General features: G+C 40.2%; 2 protein-coding genes, 10 non-coding genes and 1 pseudogene across 25 annotated transcripts in view; 11 read left to right on the top strand and 2 right to left on the bottom strand.

Annotated features, from left to right (window-relative positions):
- The first annotated feature begins 559 nt into the window (after window positions 1–559).
- LOC132354854 (small nucleolar RNA SNORD74) lies at window positions 560–639 on the top strand. The gene has a single exon (XR_009499433.1). It is a non-coding gene; the product is annotated as a small nucleolar RNA SNORD74 (small nucleolar RNA).
- A 396-nt stretch (window positions 640–1,035) lies between these two features.
- On the top strand, window positions 1,036–1,097 carry LOC132355022 (small nucleolar RNA SNORD75). Its single transcript, XR_009499509.1, has one exon. It is a non-coding gene; the product is annotated as a small nucleolar RNA SNORD75 (small nucleolar RNA).
- Window positions 1,098–1,257: 160 nt separating this feature from the next.
- On the top strand, window positions 1,258–1,339 carry LOC132354725 (small nucleolar RNA SNORD24). The gene has a single exon (XR_009499382.1). It is a non-coding gene; the product is annotated as a small nucleolar RNA SNORD24 (small nucleolar RNA).
- Window positions 1,340–1,631: 292 nt separating this feature from the next.
- LOC132354996 (small nucleolar RNA SNORD77) lies at window positions 1,632–1,701 on the top strand. The gene has a single exon (XR_009499496.1). It is a non-coding gene; the product is annotated as a small nucleolar RNA SNORD77 (small nucleolar RNA).
- Window positions 1,702–2,009: 308 nt separating this feature from the next.
- Window positions 2,010–2,070, top strand: LOC132354857 (small nucleolar RNA SNORD44). Its single transcript, XR_009499434.1, has one exon. It is a non-coding gene; the product is annotated as a small nucleolar RNA SNORD44 (small nucleolar RNA).
- Window positions 2,071–2,316: 246 nt separating this feature from the next.
- Window positions 2,317–2,381, top strand: LOC132355006 (small nucleolar RNA SNORD78). The gene has a single exon (XR_009499498.1). It is a non-coding gene; the product is annotated as a small nucleolar RNA SNORD78 (small nucleolar RNA).
- Window positions 2,382–2,746: 365 nt separating this feature from the next.
- On the top strand, window positions 2,747–2,830 carry LOC132354745 (small nucleolar RNA SNORD79). The gene has a single exon (XR_009499388.1). It is a non-coding gene; the product is annotated as a small nucleolar RNA SNORD79 (small nucleolar RNA).
- Window positions 2,831–2,997: 167 nt separating this feature from the next.
- Window positions 2,998–3,078, top strand: LOC132354862 (small nucleolar RNA snR60/Z15/Z230/Z193/J17). The gene has a single exon (XR_009499438.1). It is a non-coding gene; the product is annotated as a small nucleolar RNA snR60/Z15/Z230/Z193/J17 (small nucleolar RNA).
- A 772-nt stretch (window positions 3,079–3,850) lies between these two features.
- Window positions 3,851–3,927, top strand: LOC132354845 (small nucleolar RNA SNORD47). Its single transcript, XR_009499431.1, has one exon. It is a non-coding gene; the product is annotated as a small nucleolar RNA SNORD47 (small nucleolar RNA).
- Window positions 3,928–4,075: 148 nt separating this feature from the next.
- On the top strand, window positions 4,076–4,153 carry LOC132354741 (small nucleolar RNA SNORD81). Its single transcript, XR_009499386.1, has one exon. It is a non-coding gene; the product is annotated as a small nucleolar RNA SNORD81 (small nucleolar RNA).
- A 3,278-nt stretch (window positions 4,154–7,431) lies between these two features.
- Window positions 7,432–9,779, bottom strand: LOC132370342 (ADP-ribosylation factor-like protein 5A; annotated as a pseudogene).
- Window positions 7,790–18,193, top strand: part of CENPL (centromere protein L) — a 46,899-nt gene continuing 36,495 nt past the window's right edge. For 7 of the 12 annotated variants that reach the window (XM_059936739.1, XM_059936694.1, XM_059936702.1 and 4 more), the window contains exon 1: window positions 7,790–7,885. The gene's annotated coding sequence lies outside the window, so the exon portion shown is untranslated. Of the gene's footprint in view, window positions 7,886–7,991; window positions 8,087–11,552; window positions 12,740–18,193 lie in introns of all 12 variants that reach the window. The other 5 variants (XM_059936684.1, XM_059936650.1, XM_059936710.1 and 2 more) reach the window with 4 other exon arrangements.
- The window catches only part of DARS2 (aspartyl-tRNA synthetase 2, mitochondrial), a 28,024-nt gene continuing 19,158 nt past the window's right edge, over window positions 9,328–18,193 (bottom strand). For 2 of the 3 annotated variants that reach the window (XM_059936597.1, XM_059936588.1), the window contains exons 14-17: window positions 16,944–17,162; window positions 16,630–16,740; window positions 13,699–13,774; window positions 9,328–12,395 (exon numbers count right to left, since the gene is read on the bottom strand). In XM_059936597.1, the coding sequence (XP_059792580.1) occupies window positions 12,181–12,395; window positions 13,699–13,774; window positions 16,630–16,740; window positions 16,944–17,162 (621 nt within the window). In that variant the 3' untranslated portion in view covers window positions 9,328–12,180. The remainder of the gene's footprint in view (window positions 12,396–13,698; window positions 13,775–16,629; window positions 16,741–16,943; window positions 17,163–18,193) is intronic. The other variant, XM_059936579.1, reaches the window with a different exon arrangement.

Below are 18,193 nucleotides of genomic sequence, written 5' to 3'. Positions count from 1 at the left end.
GCTCACCCTTACACCGCCCCCCCTTCCCCCTCCCCAGCGCTTTCCGTCCCTCGCGCCCCCTCCCCTCTCTTCCCCTCCTCCTCAGTCCGTAGGAGGGCGGGAGCCCTGCGTCACGTGGGCGGTCGTGTCCCCGCCCCGGGGCGCGGCCAGGGGGCGGGGCCGAGGGCGGGCTTAGAAGACTGGACGAAGGTGTGCTGAAGGAGGAAGCGAATGAGAGGGGGAGGAGTTGAAGCCGACGCTGGCGGAGAGTCTGCGTCATGACGTCATGGAATAGAATACTTATATACAGGCGCCTGGCCGCCATCTCGGTCTTTAGAAGGTACGAGGCGGCTTTCGGTATGTGCGTGTTTTGTGTGCTGTTAAGTAAGTTCTTAGCCTGAGAGGCCTCCAGCTCTTGGCAGTTAGGATCGCCTTAAGCCGGCTGGCATTTCTAGGCCAGTCGCAGGCCTTCGCACGGTTCACAAGATGAAGATGGTGGAGGATTGCGAGTTGGGTGCGGGCGCGACCTAATTATACTCCTCGGGTTGTTGGGCCGAACTGCGGAAAAACCCCGGCTCGCGGGCTCTGCCTCTGATGAAGCCTGTGTTGGTAGGGACATCTGAGACTGTTGATGAATGCCAACGGCTCTGATGGCGGCGCGTGCCGAGTCACCGAGTGGGTCTTTGTTAAAGACCTCGGCTCGAGTCTCCTTCAGCCACTTGTTCTCAGGAAGGCCACGTGGTTCTCTAAAGGCTGCATTCCGCACTGCACCATTATTTCCGTCAGTGGTTCTTAATCTTAATTATGTTGAATGCTCTCATGCAGCTGTGGGTGGTGTAAACGACTTGCTTACGTGGTATGGAAACGACGCAAGGTTTAAACTTACGTTTAGAACAAAATGAATTTTTTAAATCTCTAATTTTTCCTAGGAACGGTGCCAGCCATGGGTGCCAGGCATGAATGCAATGTGGCTTTAGATGGCTTCTGGTGGACAGGTAAGTAACGGCTAAATACAGTGGGAAGAATGAAATCTGCTTAGATGTGGTTTTTATGTTAAGCCTGTGATGGTTTAAGAGTAGTGGGCAGAAGGGATTTCTGAAAAATTCTGTTCTGAGGCTTAACTACTTAACGGCATTAGTGATTAACTTAGCAACACAGCATGTTTTATTGGATTATTCTTTGTTTTCTAGTTGTGTACCAAAGGGATGAGAACCGCTGCTGGGGTGAGTTACTGAAATTCCCTGACAAAGGGAAGTTAGGTTGAAAGTCCACTGAATGTGCCACAATGATGACAGTTTATTTGCTACTCTTGACTGTGAGGGTGACGAGAATTATTACCACCATTATGCTAACTGAGGCACACAAAATGGTGGTTTAGAGAACATAGAGATTGCACCCAAGTTTATATGAAACTGTTTCTTCCCAGGTCTTAAAGCACAAGCTTAATGCTGTATCCATGGGCAAACAGGTGAGAAACCTATTTTATAGTCCATGTTTATCTAGTACTTTGAATTCTTTTTTTTTTCATAAGGGGTTACAAATTGCCAAGTCAATGTTGGTGCTTATATTAGGGTTTTCCTCCCCTTTTTTTCAAACGTAAATTGCTGCATTCTAGTTTTATATTTAGTATGAGGGGGAATCTGAAGAAACAGATACTATGATGGTTGCATAGTTCAACAGATTGAATCGTGAAAAAGATAATGCCGTTTGTCTGATGTATCTGAGTTAGTAAAACATTTGCTGATAGTGTAAGTAAAATACCACTACTAACTAGTTTCTCGTTTTTTGTAGGCACTATGCAGGAAGTTAAGTACTATGTAGGCACTAAGCTGAAAGTTGAAGGGGTAAGTAAAATTGTAACTGAACTAAACATTGGTGACTGGGCAAACATGACAAAGAATACCACTAATGGCTTTTTAGGGTTGCCTTCTAATGCACAGGAAGCAGTCCTCCCATAAAGTGCTTGAACAGTGTGCTGAATACATTAAATAAAAGCCAGATCCTTGTCCTGTCTTAATTTGTGAGAGCAGCCTGTGTGATGATAAGCAAATACTGACTGAACATGAAGGTCTTAATTAGCTCTATCTGATTTCAGGCACTTTTTAGATTTGTGGGGAGAAAATTGATTTTTGGCTATTATAAAACCACTCTCATTTCTTAGGTGGACTTGAATCCTTGACCTGTCCGGGCCAACTTTTTGGTAAGCATTAATGTTAAAAACAATTTAGTAAGCTCAGCTGTTACTGAGAATGCTGATAAAGTGGAATGCTTAACTACCAAGCTAATTTCCTATGTCTGATTTGCAAGTGCATGTTGAGCATGCTCTGAACAGGGTTTTTGTAATGATGTTGAGCAAATGTCTGACCTGAAATGAGCATGTAGACAAATCTAACACTGAAGAACCCTGTGACAAACATTAAGTAAGAATTTAACAATAAGATTGACATTTTAATGAAAGGTGTCTCATTTCTCTTATAGATCCTGGGTACATGTTTTTATCCATGGATGGCTTGCTTGGGGTAAGACATGAAAACAGTTCTTTGGCTCCTGGCATTTGGGTTTATATTCCAAAAATGTGCTGGTCTTAGTAGTTGTTCACCTATGTTAGTGTTTTCTGGTGTTGGACCGTTGAGAAATAAACAGGCCTTAGTATGAAGCTGTTGTGAAGTGTGTCTAAAGAAATACTTCTTTGCAGGTGCAAATTTTGGAGATCTTTTATATAAAGGTATGTATGTTTTATCGGTCTTAACCTAGTTACTGAGCAAAATGCTGTTAGTGATGATTTTTAAAAAATTAAACAGATGGGAATCTCTCTGAAAAAGAATGAAGATTTTTAAAAACTGAAACAGTATCTGGAAAATTTTTGAAATCTACTTATTATACCTATTCAGTTTGATTAAATTTCATTAAATTTTTGCAGGTGTCAAGAGAGGTACTGGCTACAGCGCAAGGGAGCAAGAAGCTTTAAGCAAAGGTATAGAAGTCTCAAGTTTGGGTTCTGTGTTTTGTGGTTTAAAGCCGATACGATGATGATAACATAGTTCAGCAGACTAACAGTGATGAGCAAATACTGTCTTTCGCTCCTATCTGATGTATCTGGCTGCAACAATTCTTGTTTATATACCCTTGAAAGTGGAAACCAGCCGCTGTCTCACAGAAATATTCAGGGATTTGGATAAGTGTAACGGCTCATGCAGATGTTCTGTACTGTTAATTTCAGGATTAGGCATTTACATTTTGGATAAGAACAGGCTAACGTGAGGAAATTTTTATGGCATATACTGTAGATTACATCAGAATGAATAATTTAGCTGATTATTATTATTATTTTTTAATTTTTAATTTATTTTGGCTGCTCCGGGTCTTAGTTGTGGCACGTGGGATCTAGTTTCCCAACCAGGGATCGAACCCGGGCCCCCCTGCATTGGGAGCGTGGAGTCCCACCCACTGGACCACCAGGGAAGTCCCTAGCTGATTATTTTTGATAGTCATTTCTCAGAGCAGTTTTTGATTCATAGCAAAATTGAACAGTAGGTTCCCATATAGCATCCTCCCCATCAACATCTACCACCAGAGTGGGACTTAAAATTTTGAACCTATGTTGACACATCACCCAGAGTCCAGTAGTACATTGGGGTTCACTCATGGTGTTGTACATTCTCTGGGTTTGGACAGATGTATCGTGACAAAGATCCACCTTGCACAGAATAGGTTCACTGCCCTAGAATTTGAAAAATTTAAAAATGGGCTACAAAAAATGGGAGAAAGGGCAAACGTAAGGCTTTTATTTTTCATTTTCAAACAGGCAAATGTGTTACCCTGAAGATTTCAAGGTCAGTCAGTCTCTGGTATATATGGTGAGTTAGAATGTAACCAGTGATGTGATGATTCTGCCAAATGAATAAAATGATATCAACCATAAAACCGTTCCATTTTGATTCTGAGGTTACTTTATCAACAAGTATCACAAGTTTTTTCCCTTCTACTGTGATTTGACATTATATGGTCTTTACTTTTCAGGGCATTTATGACAGCAGTCATGCATCTTAACAGTTGACAGGTGAGGCTTGAAAATATCAGTACTGTTGTCTTGTTCCAGAATACATGATGATCTCACCCCAACTTGAACTCTCTCACTGATAACTTGATGATGTTCAAAGATCTGATAATTCTGTGTATCCCAAATGCAATTAGAATTGGCATGGAAATGGGACTTAAAATGGTTTCTCTGTTCTTGCAGGCAGCTGGATGGATGCTCATGGGATAGGAGAGGAAACAACTTTAAATTTTTTTTAAAGCCTATTTTATTTATTGGCCATGCTGCACAGCATGTAGGATCTTAGTTCCCCCACCAGGGATTGAACCCGTGTCCCCTGCAGTGGAAGCGCAGAGCCCTAACCACTGGACCAGCAGGGAATTCTCCAACTTTGAATTTTAATAAATATTTATGAACCATCTGAAGTGTGCTCATTTCAATTTAATGAGATGAATGAAGGGAAATATAGGACATTTTTGTAATTGAGACCTGACGGCATATTTTTTGCAGAAATTTTCTGTGATTTAATGTGAAGTGCCTGGGTCAATTTGTCACAGTTGAAAACCAACCATGGGAGTTGTAGTCTGAGGCTGGAAAAGCAAAAGATGAGCTTGAACCACCTTTGTGCTGTGCAAGAAAGTTCCGTAGGAATGAAAATGTTGAAAGAACACAGGAACTTAAATGATCCTTAATTTCCAAAATGGGCAATTAAATCATTGAAATACATTGTTTATGTTGAAAATTGCAGAGAAAAGCAGAAGCTCTTAATGTTAAGTAGTGGTAGGGGTGCAGAAATTGGGGAAAATCTCCATTTGCTGTAGTAAGCACCAGGGTGATGGGGTCTGGCAAGTGTTGATGCGGAAATTGGTGTAGGAATTGGTTTCAGTGCTATCTAGAAGACCTAGCATATTGAAAAACACCTAGAACAGTGAGATCTTTAAGAATGAGATCAGTAATACTGTGGTTATAACGTCCTTTAGAAAATGGATACTGGTTTTGAACATTTCTGGGGTGGGGAATGTGGTTTGTTCAAGTTAATGAGAAAATTAGTGAACCAGTGAGTTGCTGGTTAATTCCTAAATACCAAGAAAACCATTAGCTCTGGGAACATCTAAAAAGTAAATACCTGCCAATCAAATTTCAGCTTTCTAATTTGGCATTTGAGGTGTGGAGGAACATTAAATTGGGGTTTTAAGTCTTGGTTGCATGCCAAAACGTTTACTTAAACTGCCACTGACTGAAATACCATTTTTTTTTTTTAACTTTGGGTTTATTTATTTATGTATTTTTTATTTATGGCTGTGTTGGGTCTTCCTGGTTGCGGCAAGTGGGGGCCACTCTTCATCGTGGTGCGCGGGCCTCTCACTATCGCGGCCTCTCTTGTTGGGAGCACGGGCTCCAGACGCGCAGGCTCAGTAGTTGTGGCTCACGGGCCCAGTTGCTCCGCGGCATGTGGGATCTTCCCAGACCAGGGCTCGAACCCGTGTCCCCTGCATTGGCAGGCAGATTCCCAACCACTGCACCACCAAGGAAGCCCTGAAATACTATTCTAAAAACCAGTTTATGTAAAAGCAAGTTGACAGATTTTTTTTTTTTTTTTTTTTGGCTGTGCTGTGAAACTTGTGGGATTTCTGTTCCCGAGATTGAATCCGGGCCACAGCAGTGAATGCACCTAGTCCTAACCACCAGACCACCAGGAAACTCCCTGCAAGTTGACAAATATTAAAGTGTTAGTTACCCCTTGGTGTCTGGGGGGTTGGTTCCAGGACCCCCTGTGGATACCAAAATCCATGGATGCTCAGGTCTCTTAGAGGTATAGTACTATAGTGGGCCCCACATGGATTTTGAAACTAGCATTTTGAACATAATATCCAATGTTAAATACTGATCTCCCATGCCTGGTTGGATTATTTCATACTTTAGAAAACTTCTGTCAACATTCACTGTATGTGCTATTATTCCTCATCAAAATCTTCATGAAATCTAAAACAGTATTTCTTGAATATTCTAAAACATGACAGTTTGGATTAGCCTTCAGATTTTCAGGGCATAAAAGATATTTAAAAAGTATCCAAGAATATGTTTTAAAACAAGGGTAAGGTAGTATAACAAAAATACCTTCAACTTTAATAAGACACTGGGAAAAAACCCTAAGCAAACGAAGGGTATGTTGGGCCAAGTTACTTAGTAAAAATACAGCATGTTGATCAGTTTTAAACCAAATCAAAAGTATTAAAATTTTAAGCATTCACGTAGTGTAAGAAGATAAAACTTAGACAAAAAAACCCTCAAAACTATTTCAACTTATAAGCAATAAGATTTCAAATTTTCTTCCGTTGCTTGGAAAATATGCTTTTATCTCAAATTCACTTTAAATGCTTGACATATAATTAAATACCCAGGAAGACTCCTGCTAAATTTGGTAATATTATATGGTGATACTTCTCTGGGATGACATTTCACACAATGGTTTTCAATTAATGCTGAAAAAAAAATCACTTGATAACTTTCATCACGACTGGCTGATTAGTGGATTTACACTTAATAGGCACACCTTGGAAATAATTGTGAGTTCAGTTCCAGACCACCACCATAAAGCCAATATCACCATAAAGCAAGTCACAGGATTGCTTTCCTAGTACATGTAAAAGTTATGTGTACACTATAGTCTATTAAGTGTGCAATAGCATTATGTCTTTAAAAAAGATGTACGTTAAAAAAATAGAAGTATAGTAGATTTTAATATTGTGTTAAACATACTTTAAAAATATTTGATGGCTGGGAATTCCCTGGCAGTCCAGTGGTTAGGACTTGACTTGACACTTTCACTGCCGTGGCCCCGGTTCAATCCCTGATCGGGAAACTAAGATCCCATGAACCACGAGGTGCAGCCAAAATAAAACAAAACAAAACTTGACTGCTAAAAGATGCTAACCATCTGAGCCTTCAGTGAGTCATAGTAGTAACATCAAAGATCACTGATCACAGATCACCATGACAAATATAAAAATGAAAAAGCTTTAAATATTGCAAGAATTACAAAATGTGACACTGAGACATGAAGTGAGCAAATGCTGTTGGAAAAATGGAGTGGATAGACTTGCTAGACTCAGGGTTGCCATAAAACCTTCAATTCATGAAAAAAACAAAAAATGCATTATCTGTAAAGCACAATAAAAAAAAAGTAAGTGCAATAAAAGAAGGTGTGCCTGTACTCAGTAACTTACATGGCATAAGGTCCAACAAAGGGAAGAATGTGATAATTGCTCAATGTGTAATTCTGCCTATTTGTACTACTAAGCCAAGACTTTGATAATCCACTCATTTGGATTACATGTTTCTATGTATGTGATTTGATCAACCAAAAAATTAGGTACAAAATGTCAAACTTTTTCCTTTTTTTCTTTAATGGGCAGCGCAATGGTTTGGGGTTGGTTAGTACAATACAGAGAATACAGAGGATACTTATAAAATGTCTCTAACACCAATGCCAGTACTCATAAGTAAGGATATTATTAATTTTTGTGTTACTCACTTTTCTTTAGAACATAAAGTCATTAACTTGAACTTGCTGTATACACACAATACATACACAACCTTACACAAAATACTTTGCATAAGTAACATTACATTCTAAGATACTGGAAACCGAGTATCTGTGATCTGCATTTTGACTTAGTGGGAAAAGAAGAGAACATTGAACTAGGGAGGATTATACTGATAATAAGACTCGAAGTTAAAAGTGTCTTCCTCTCCCTTTGTACTTAACACAGCCTATACAATGACCTGAGAGATTCGTTATGAGAAAAATGTCCATCACAGCTTTAAAACCTTGCTTTGGAAGGAACTAATGAGAAAGCAGATTGGAAGGTGAGACTTCATCTTTGTTTTCAAAGAAGTGGTCTTAATTTTTCTTCTTACAGAAAAAGTTTAAATCGGTTCATTGTAAATATGTCTAAACTATTAATTTTTGCAGTTTTCAATTATACAAAAGCTACAAGAAGAGGGCAGTAGAGATCATCTAATCTTAAATCATGATGTCATCCATTCAAGTCCTTGGCATAATCCCTGGTCAGTAAGAGCACAGAATACCTGTATATGCCACAAATGATCTTTAATATATATCAGAAATTACTTTCAAAAACTGGGAGATTTCTACTATAGCCATGCATTCTTTAACATCTTGTTCATTAGCAAAAATCAGCAATGCAGCTTTCCTTAGGTCTTCATGGGCTAACATTTTATAGAGTTCCTCAGTTACAGCAATCCTTTCTCTGTCTGTACCGTCCACAACAGTTATTACAAACTCTGTTAGTGTAATAAGTGTTCCAGGAAGAACGAAGAGATTCTTGGCCACCAGTATCCCACATTATGAAATGTGTATTATTAATCACTATTTCTTCTACATTGCTTCCTATTGTAAGGGATGCATGCACAACTTCATTCACAGAAAACTGGTAAAGGATGGTAGTTCTCTCTGCATTACGCAGTCCAACAATGATAAGTATGTGCTCCTGGTGGTTGAACAGTCTCCCTATCCTGGTGAAGAGAATACACGTTCTTAGGCAGCAGGCCCCCTCCAGCCACCAGGGCCACCTGGCCTCTCCCACTCAGGCAGAAGGGGAGGCAGAGATGTGCCAGAGCCTCAGCCTCTTGCTTGGAACTGGAGAGAGACCAAAGCCCAGGCCATAGATATTGGCAGATATTTTCTCAAAAACAAATGAGTTTGGGAAAAAATCTGATGGTATTTGTTGCCAAAGATAAAATTCAAGCTTTCAAATGAAAATTACAATTTTGGAAAGCTTGTATCTGTCACTGTGCACTTACACCTTCTCCATACTTAAAGACTTATGATGAGATCAGTCATGATGTTAATCAATGTGATTTTTTAGATATTGTTTAATGAAATTTGTCAACACCTGGACAATCTGCATAATTCAGTGATCCAATATTTTTCAAATGATCAATGTGCAGTATTAGAAAACCATGCATAAAAGTTGTATTCAAAATATAAGACAGACAATGGATTTTAGAAAAATTTACCAATATGATTTCAGATTACACATTGCAACTAACCTTTAAGAAACTTGTCAAGTTGTGGTGTAGTATCAAAGAATATCCATAATTTTCAGAGAAGGCTATTAAAATACTCCTCGCTCTTCTAACTTCATATTTATGTGAGACCAAATTTTCTTCAGCTATTTCAACCAAAACAACATATCACAACAGATGGAATGCAGAATCAGATATGAGAATCCAGTATCTTTTGTTAAACCAGAAATCAAAAAGATCTGCAGAAACAATGTCACTATTCTCACTAATTTTTGTTTGGGAAAATAATTTAAAAATAAAAATGTACTATTTTTGCTAGCATGTAATGGGTTAAATCTTAATCTTAAATCTTAATTCCTGCTACAATAAAAGAGGTATATAGAACTCTTTGGGATCCTCAATCATTTTTAGAGTGTAAGTAGTCCTGAGACCAAAATGTTTGAGAACTGCTATTCTAGGTAAAGATACAGGAGCCTAAAGAGGTTAAATGACTGGGCCAAGGTTGCATAACTAGAGAGTGTTAAAGCCAGGAATTAAATCCAGTTATGTCCAACTCAAGTTCTTTCTACTAAGTCCATCGTCTTAAACACAGAAGACTGACTTAGAAGTGCATTTAATACATGCCTTACATATGAAATTATTATACAGATATCCCATCTAATATTTTTGTGTACTGGTTATTTCTCATGTCATGAAATAACTCACTTTCCATGAAACAAGAAAAAAGTATCCTTAAGGCAGCATCTCTAGGTTGAGTTAGGCTTAACAAAAAATCAGCAGCAAGGAATGTGGTCAGTGTCACAGTTCTGGCTCTTCAGAGAGGGGAACTCTGGGAAAAGACAGTGCAGCGGTATAGATGCATTGTTTTATTCCGCCGAAGCCCATGAGCATAAAATGACATAAAAGCCAAAGCCCACAAGCATAAAACGTCACACTCATCATCTAACACATCTCTTCCCAACAAGGAGAAATTGCTCATAAGACAAAGCTCTCTTGAAGCCAATAATAACTATCGATATTGTAGCTGGCAGTTGCTTACCTTGTTTTTAAAACTTGCAACATAGAATAAATCTAAATTCCCTAGGAGGCTGGGGAGATTGGACTTGGAACCAAAACCTGGCTTACAGTTTACAATTAGTTTGTGTGTTCCAAAACCCTGGTTGTGTTGTTTCCAACTTTATCAGTAACTAGGTTCTTTATTTTTGAGAAAATATTTAATTAATGGGAATTCCCTGGCAGTCCAGTGGTTAGGACTCCACGCTTTTACTTCTGAGGGCCTGGGTTCAATCCCTAGTCAGGGAACTAAGATCCCGCAAGCTGCGTGGTGTGGCCAAAAAAAAAAAAAAAAAAAATAGTGACATTTCCCTGGATTTCAGAATAAGCTTTTTTTTTTTTTCCTGACAGGCAGGACTGAAGAAAAGCTGAGTGATGCCCAAAGTGACTAGGTCTCCGTGATGCCAACATGAGATTGTATGACATCTGGGGACTTGGGGCCTTTGGTGTCTGTAGCCTAGAAAATATTCTCTGGATTTTGGGTATCTTTTGTAACTCTCATTTTCAGGATAGAAAGACAGTATTTTGGTCAGAATTAGGTTCTAAACAGTGAATAGTAAATTTATTATATTTAGAAACTAGGTAATGCAGATGTGGGGTAAATGAATGTAAAGTTGCATTTTCTTACCTAATAAAGGGCATCTCTAGAAATTCCCTCCACTGAGAAAGGGTAGGCAGAGTTGGACGCCTTTCTCACCATAAGAACTCTGCCAGCAAGAATTTTCTGGCTCCAGAGTACATCCACAAATGGGGAGAGACTGGGTTAAAGGACAAACTTTAGGGAAAAGCTCCACCTAATGGCATCAGTGAAGGTCACACTCTTCACAGCCTATTGAGCATCACAAATTAGACCTGGAAGCAAAGTTGGTTTTATTTTCAAACAGAAAGATTATAGTATCAAACTGCTTACAGCACTGAGAAAAATAGGCTGGAATATAAGACTGATATTTGGTGTTTATAAATTGTAAATCAAAAGAATGTCAAGGCAAAAGTGAAGATAAAGTAGAAAAGAACAATGTCATTAATCAAGGCCTTATTCCCATTTTATAATTACTAATTAATTATAAGCCTTTATTTGTGTCAACAGAACGTATAAGAAAATCACAATGAGTTTCAGTGTTCACTTTTCTACATTTGAGGTTGGTTTAAGGCCAATTAATATTTTCAATTATTTATAATTGAGGGAAAGTGTTATTCAGGGATTAATGATTATTTTAAAAAATAGAAATATAAGCAGAATACTGATTAATGAAATTACTGTTTTCCTTTTACCACAGATGTCAGTTTTGTTTAACCTTAAACTATAAAATACATAGATATATCTGTATACTGTTTACAGATGGATAATATCATTATCTTACATTTAAGTAATGCTTTAAAGTTTTTCAAAGCATTCTCACTCACACTATCTTCCACATATATTACCTCCTAGGATTCTGGCATGAAGAGGCCAGTGAGGGAGCCAGGGCAAGTACTGTTTACATTTCACACATGCAGGAAGGGACGCTAAGAGAGGTTTATACAACTTGCAAGGTAAAGCACTGATTAAGAGTTTGTGACTTTTATTTCAGTGATTTTTTACTTTATATCATGTTGCTTCTCACTATATTATGTTGATAGCTGAAATGTCATTATCCAGCTTACTTTATAGGATTCTCTTGGTGAGGCTGGTTGAACTGACCCCTCCATCAACGGACCCGTCTAAAGGGGCAAGAATCTTCCCACATTTCACATATGGTTTGATTACCTCTGTCCTAAGAGAACAATCTACTATCTGGGTATGAAACACATGATTAGAAAACACTATGCCATTATGTTACTCTGTCAAAGAGCCATGTTTCACACCTCTCCAAGTAAAAAGAAACTTCAAAAAAGTCCCAAACAAAATAATCCTAATAATGCATGCTCTCGTTAAAATTGGATACCTTTTATCTGTTTCTTCATTGAGGTGAAGAATGTTGCCTGGATTCCTTCCATTTAAAAACTTGAAGTCAGATCTGTGGCTGAACTCCAGATCTGATTTTAGCCTTGGGGAAGCAAAGAGGACAAAACTCAAAAGCTCAACTTTCTGGATGGCATGGATGATTCAATGAGCTCTTTTCTGTTTTTGAGTCTGTTGGCCAGGAGACCTGGATATGATAGGGCTTCAGTTCCTCAGGCGGGATAGAATCTGGGGCATCGCTCATAAGGTCGTGGCCCTGGAAAGATTTGGGGAAGGCTATGACATCTCTGATGCTTGGCGCTCCAGTGACAAGGCACATCAGTCTGTCTAACCCTGTAAAATACAAAGTTAATAGATGAGAATGTAACCTAAGGTTGGGGGTGACTTAATTTTTCTATAAAGGTTGTAGAAAACTTTTAAGTAAGAACCTTTAATAAGTTGCAGCTAAGCATAGTTCCCTGCCTTTTTAGAGAACTTTTGTTTGTTTGAGAGGTTTTTTTTTATCTCATTCCAGAAAAGTGCTCAGGACTAATATTCACACGCTACTGGGATTAATAGTCACAGCAATTAATGAGTCCTGAGCAAGGGCTTACTGAAGGTTGAACAAAATTAGGTGCTGTGCAGGGGACTCCAAAAACACAGAAGGAAGTCCTTACTGTTGAAAGCGTACAATCTAGGTAAGCTACCTAGAACTTCTCACACTCCTCCTTGTTTGATAAAACAAGCAGTGTGAGCAACCAAGGCCATCAGAAAGGCACTGGCTCTCATTAGTTATCTACTTCATACATAGTAGTGTATATATGTCAATCCCAGTCTCCCAATTCATCCCGCCCTCCCCTTCCCCCCTTGGTATCCATACGTTTGTTCTCTACGTCTATGTCTCTATTTCTGCCTTGCAAATAAGTTCATCTATATCATTTTTCTAGTTTCCACATATAAGAACCTACTGTACAGCACAGGGAACTCCACTCAATGCTCTGTGGTAATCTAAATAGAAAGGAAATCCAAAAAAGAGGAGATATATGTATATACATAGCTGATTCACTTTGCTGTATAGCAGAAACAAACACAACATTGTAAAGCAACTATACCCCAATAAAAGTTAATTAAAAAAAAAAAGAAAGGCACTGGCATATTCCTACTTTCGCACAAGCTGAATACTGTGGAGCAGTACTTTTCACACTCTTATGAATTTGTCTGTGAGCCTCCAGGGATTTGAGCAATATTGACTTAAGACTCTGTAGTTTCATTCTATTAAAAAATCTTTCAAATGCAAATTATCAGTTAAGTTTTATCTTTATAAATGGTTAAATATATTTTTAAAGTATATCATCAGGGAATTCCCTGGTGGTCCAGTGGTTAGGACTCGGTGCTTTCACTGCTGAGGGCCCGGGTTCAATCCCTGGTTGGGGAACTAAGATCCTACAAGCCACACGGTGCGGCCAAAAAAATCATCAAAATGAAAAACACCAAATTAAATTCTTTAGAACCCTTGGGCTCACCCCCTACCCTCTTTACTCCTCCACTCCCCCTAACCCCACCCTCACCCCACCCTCTTCCCCATAAGCTGAGCCTCCAAATTTGACACTTAGAGCTACAGAATGAAATTTAGCTTGTAAAAGGACAGATTGTTTACCTATGGCAATTCCTCCATGAGGGGGCGCCCCATAATCTAAAGCCTGGAGCAGATGGGAGAGCAATTTCACGTCTTCCTGAAATTCAAAAGATAATTCAATTTAAATACACACTGAGGGTCCACTAGGTGCCACACAGTACAATTGGTTGCTAAAGGGAAAATAAAAGTTGAGTTAAAAAAGTACCTTAGGGCTTCCCTGGTAGCGCAGTGGTTGAGAATCTGCCTGCCAATGCAGGGGACACGGGTTCGAGCCCTGGTCTGGGAAGATCCCACATGCCGCGGAGCAACTAAGCCCGTGAGCCACAATTACTGAGCCTGCGCATCTGGAGCCTGTGCTCCGCAATGAGAGAGGCCGCGATAGTGAGAGGCCCGCGCACTGCGATGAAGAGTAGCCCCCGCTTGCCGCAACTAGCGAAAGCCCTCGCACAGAAACGAAGACCCAACACAGCCAAAACTAAATAAATAAATAAATTAAAAAAAAAAAAAGTACCTTAAGGGGGGCTTCCCCGGTGGCGCAGTGGTTGAGAATCTGCCTGCCAATGCAGGACACGGGTTCGAGCCCTGGTCTGGGAAGATCCCACATGCCGCAGAGCAACTAGGCCCGTGAGCCACAATTACTGAGCCTGCACGTCTGGAGCCTGTGCTCCGCAACAAGAGAGGCTGTGATAATGAGAGGCCCGCGTGCCGCGATGAAGAGTGGCCCCCGCTTGCCGCAACTAGAGAAAGCCCTTGCACAGAAACGAAGACCCAACACAGCCATAAAAAAAAAAAAAAAAAAAAAAGTACCTTAAGAGGTTTACAGTTTAGCAAGAGAATATGGCAAGTCACAGATACTACAACATGCAGGGAAATGCCTGGGGCTCAGTAAATGCAGCTATTATTATGCTGGTAATGCAGACAGGGTAAGACCAATTAAGGACATGGAGATGTGGCCTCAGAAAGGTAGGATGAAAGAAGGAACCGAATCTGTCAGAGGGACCAAGAGGAGAGAACGTTATTAGAAGGGCAACAATGCAGATGCTGCCAGAAGGTAGGATGGCTTGTGGGCCAACAACAGACCGCTGGATTTGGTGACCGTGCAAGTTACTTTTGTGAGGCAATGCCTGTAGAAATGTTGAAAATGTGTCTGAAGTGGTTCCCTAACCAGTCTACAGATCACAATCAAGTGGCAAGCTTTTAAGGAACAAATGCCCAAGCCTCACGTCTAGAGCTTTTTATTTAATTGGTCTGGTAAGGAGCAGTGAGTGTTTTTTTTTTTTGTTTTTAATGCTTTTCAGGTGATTCTGTTCTAATGTGCAGAAGGGCTGAGAAACACTGGTGGGTAGGGAAGAAGTGGAAGCAATGTATTCTCACTGACATTTTGAGAAGCTTGAAAGGAATGCAAAAAATAGGCTGGGAAACATTAGGGGCTTTGGCTTAAGAGGAGAAAAGTTAAGGGAGTTTGCAATGTTTTTAAAGCTAAAGGGGGAGTTTGGTGTTGAGTTCTCCAATCCTATTCTTAGAAATAAAGTTCCTGGGACTTACCTGGTGGCGCAGTGATTAAGAATCCGCCTGCCAATGCAGGGGACATGGGTTTGAGCCCTGGTCCGGGAAGATCCCACATGCTGCGGAGCAACTAAGCCCGTGCATTACAACTACTGAGTCTGCACTCTAAAGCCTGCGAGTCACAAATACTGAGCCTGTGAGCCACAACTACTGAAGCCTGCGCGCCTAGAGTCGTGCTCCGCAACAAGAGAAGCCACCGCAATGAGAAGCCCACGCACAGCAACGAAGACCCAACGCAGCCAAAAATAAATAAATAAAATAAATAAATTTATATTAAAAAAAAAAGAAATAAAGTTCCTCTATCCCACCTCACCCCTGTTAGTTAATTCCACAAAATGATCTTTTAGGATCAGACTCTTGGACATTTGCCTTCCTAAAATCTATCCTAGCTTCCTAAAGAGTCATCAACAAACTGCAGATTCTTAGGCTTGCATCTATAGAGACTCTTCTTTTGAAAATTCTGATTAACCCACTCTCTGTCATTAAAATCTAACCCCACCTCAAATACTAAGTGACATAAAATCCTTTCAAACCTTTCTCTCTTTCTCTAGCATTATCAACATTTTCAGTCATTTCGGACTGCATCCTTTTTTGAGCAGTGCAGTGGTTAGGAGTTTAGGAGCTTGGGTTCAAGAACCAACCTGCCTGGATTCGAATCCTGGCTCTGCTTGCTTCTGTGCTGTGTGACTTTGGGCAAATTAATTCATCTGCCTCAGTTTCTTATCTTTAAAATGAGTAGAATAAAGGTCTTAATTTAAAAAGTAACTGTGAGGGACTTCCCTGGTGGCACAGTGGTTAAGAATCCACCTGCCAATGCAGGGGACGTGGGTTTGAGCCCTGGTCTGGGAAGATCCCACATGCCGCGGAGCAACTAAGCCCGTGTGCCACAACTACTGAGCCTGTGCTCTAGAGCTCGTGAACCACAACTACTGAGCCTGTGCTCTAGAGCCCACGAGCCACAACTGCTGAGCCCACGTGCCACAACTACTGAAGCCCACGTGCCTAGAGCCCGTGCTCTGCAACAAGAGAAGCCACCGCAATGAGAAGTCTGTGCACCGCAGCGAAAAGGAGCCCCCGCTCACCACAACTAGAGAAAGCCCACGTGCAGCAACGAAGACCCAATGCAGCCAAAAATAAATTAAAAACAAACAAAAAAAGTAACTGTGAGGATTAAATGTATCCATGTGTATAAGGTACCTAGTGCCTGGCATATAGTAGTCACTAAAAAATACATATTATTATTTATTTTTCAAAGTCTAACACTAAAGGTAGAGAAATAAGCTGATACTATTCTATATCTAGTGAATCCTCCATTCATAACAAATTTTAACAAAACAGACAAATATTACAGTTTTTTAAAAAGACCAAGTTAGAAGATGATGTTACCTTTAGTACTGTTGCCAGGATGTAATGCTGTAGCTCTGCATCATGAATTCGGATAGAACCACCTCCTATCTCACTGCCGTTTAAAACCAAGTCATAGTGTTGGCTACGGACCTAGAAGATTCAAAGAGCCTTTATGTTAGAGAAAATCTCTGGTTTTCTGTGCTGTATGCTGAAGACCCTGTAGCTACTTAGAGACAATGGCTCAAACCCAGCAATTTCTTCTGGGGCTTCCAGAACTGGGTCAGACTATGAAACCTGAAGTTCTTTGCCTTGTTTCCATATTTCCTTTTAATTTGGAAGTATAGATATGTTACCTTTTGGGGCTCAGTGTAAAGGAGGTGGACGTCACTGGGGTGGGGAGCGGTAAATGGGTGATGGGCTGCCTCCAGCTCTTCGGGATTTTCCTCCTTGGGAAAGAAGAGGGGGAAATCCACAACCCAAAGGAAAGAGAACAGAGCTGGGTCACGAAGCACCACTCCTCTTGCTTCTAGAAGGTCAGCACACTCCAGTCGTAATTTTCCCAACAAAGAGCACTGCAAACAGAAGATACAAACGTTGAGCTAACTGCTGTGACAGAGTAGGCAGAAAATGACACAACATGGATTCTAAAGCCAGGCCTTTCTCTGAGAAAGGATTAGCCAATTTACAGATGAGGTGCTCTTAGCCTCTCAGGAGAGAAAAATCTGAGGATGATCTGACTGCGACATGGTTGAGAATCGTCAGACTCAGCCGACTTGGTGAGTATCTGCTAACACAGTGACTGAGAACACAGGTATCAGAGCTTGATTAACCTGGGTCTGTATCTCACTTTGGCTACTGACTAACTTCTCTGCACCTTTTTCCATAGTAAAATGGAGATAGAAATGTCTACTCCAAAGACTGTTGTGAAGATCAAGTCAGATAAGCTCTGTAATACGAACCAGCTATTATGATTATTATTTCCTTACTGTTCCTGAAGGGTTGTGGTGATCCTGATGAGAGCCTGGAACACACTTAATGTTCAATAATGTTGGCTGTTATTAGACAGACAGTATGGATTAGAGGTTACATTAAGAATGTGACTTCTGGAACTGGACTTTGTGGGTTAGAAACCTGGCTCCTCTCCTCTACCTCCTCGCTGTGTGAGTGTGAACAAATTCTCAACCTCTGTGCCTCAGTTTTCTTATCTTTTAAGATGGTAACAGTATCAATACTTCTCTCAATAGGGTTGGCATGAGGATTAAGTTAGTTAATATACACCAAGTACTTGAAACAGTTGTGGGCAGACAGAGAGTGCTAACTGTGATAAGTGGTAACGATGACAGGCAGGGCATCCCTGAGAAAGGGCAATTAGTCAGAACAGGAGACATGCCTGGAGACATGCACAGGGTGTCACTCTGTAGCCTATTCTATCTGACACTTAGATATCCGCAAAGGGCACCTTCACTGTGACATATTCAGAATGCTAATGTTATTCCTCACAAATCTGCTTTCTAGCTTTCTCTCAAGGAAGTCCCAATAGGAATTAGAGTGATGCCTTTCTGGGAAGAGAACAGGAGCAGTTTTAGTTCATGCCAGGGTAAAG

This window comes from Balaenoptera ricei, chromosome 1 (assembly GCF_028023285.1).
Source record: "Balaenoptera ricei isolate mBalRic1 chromosome 1, mBalRic1.hap2, whole genome shotgun sequence".
Lineage (NCBI taxonomy): Eukaryota > Metazoa > Chordata > Mammalia > Artiodactyla > Balaenopteridae > Balaenoptera > Balaenoptera ricei.
Note: the sequence above shows the minus strand (reverse complement) of the source record. Positions and strands in the feature narration are given on the sequence as shown.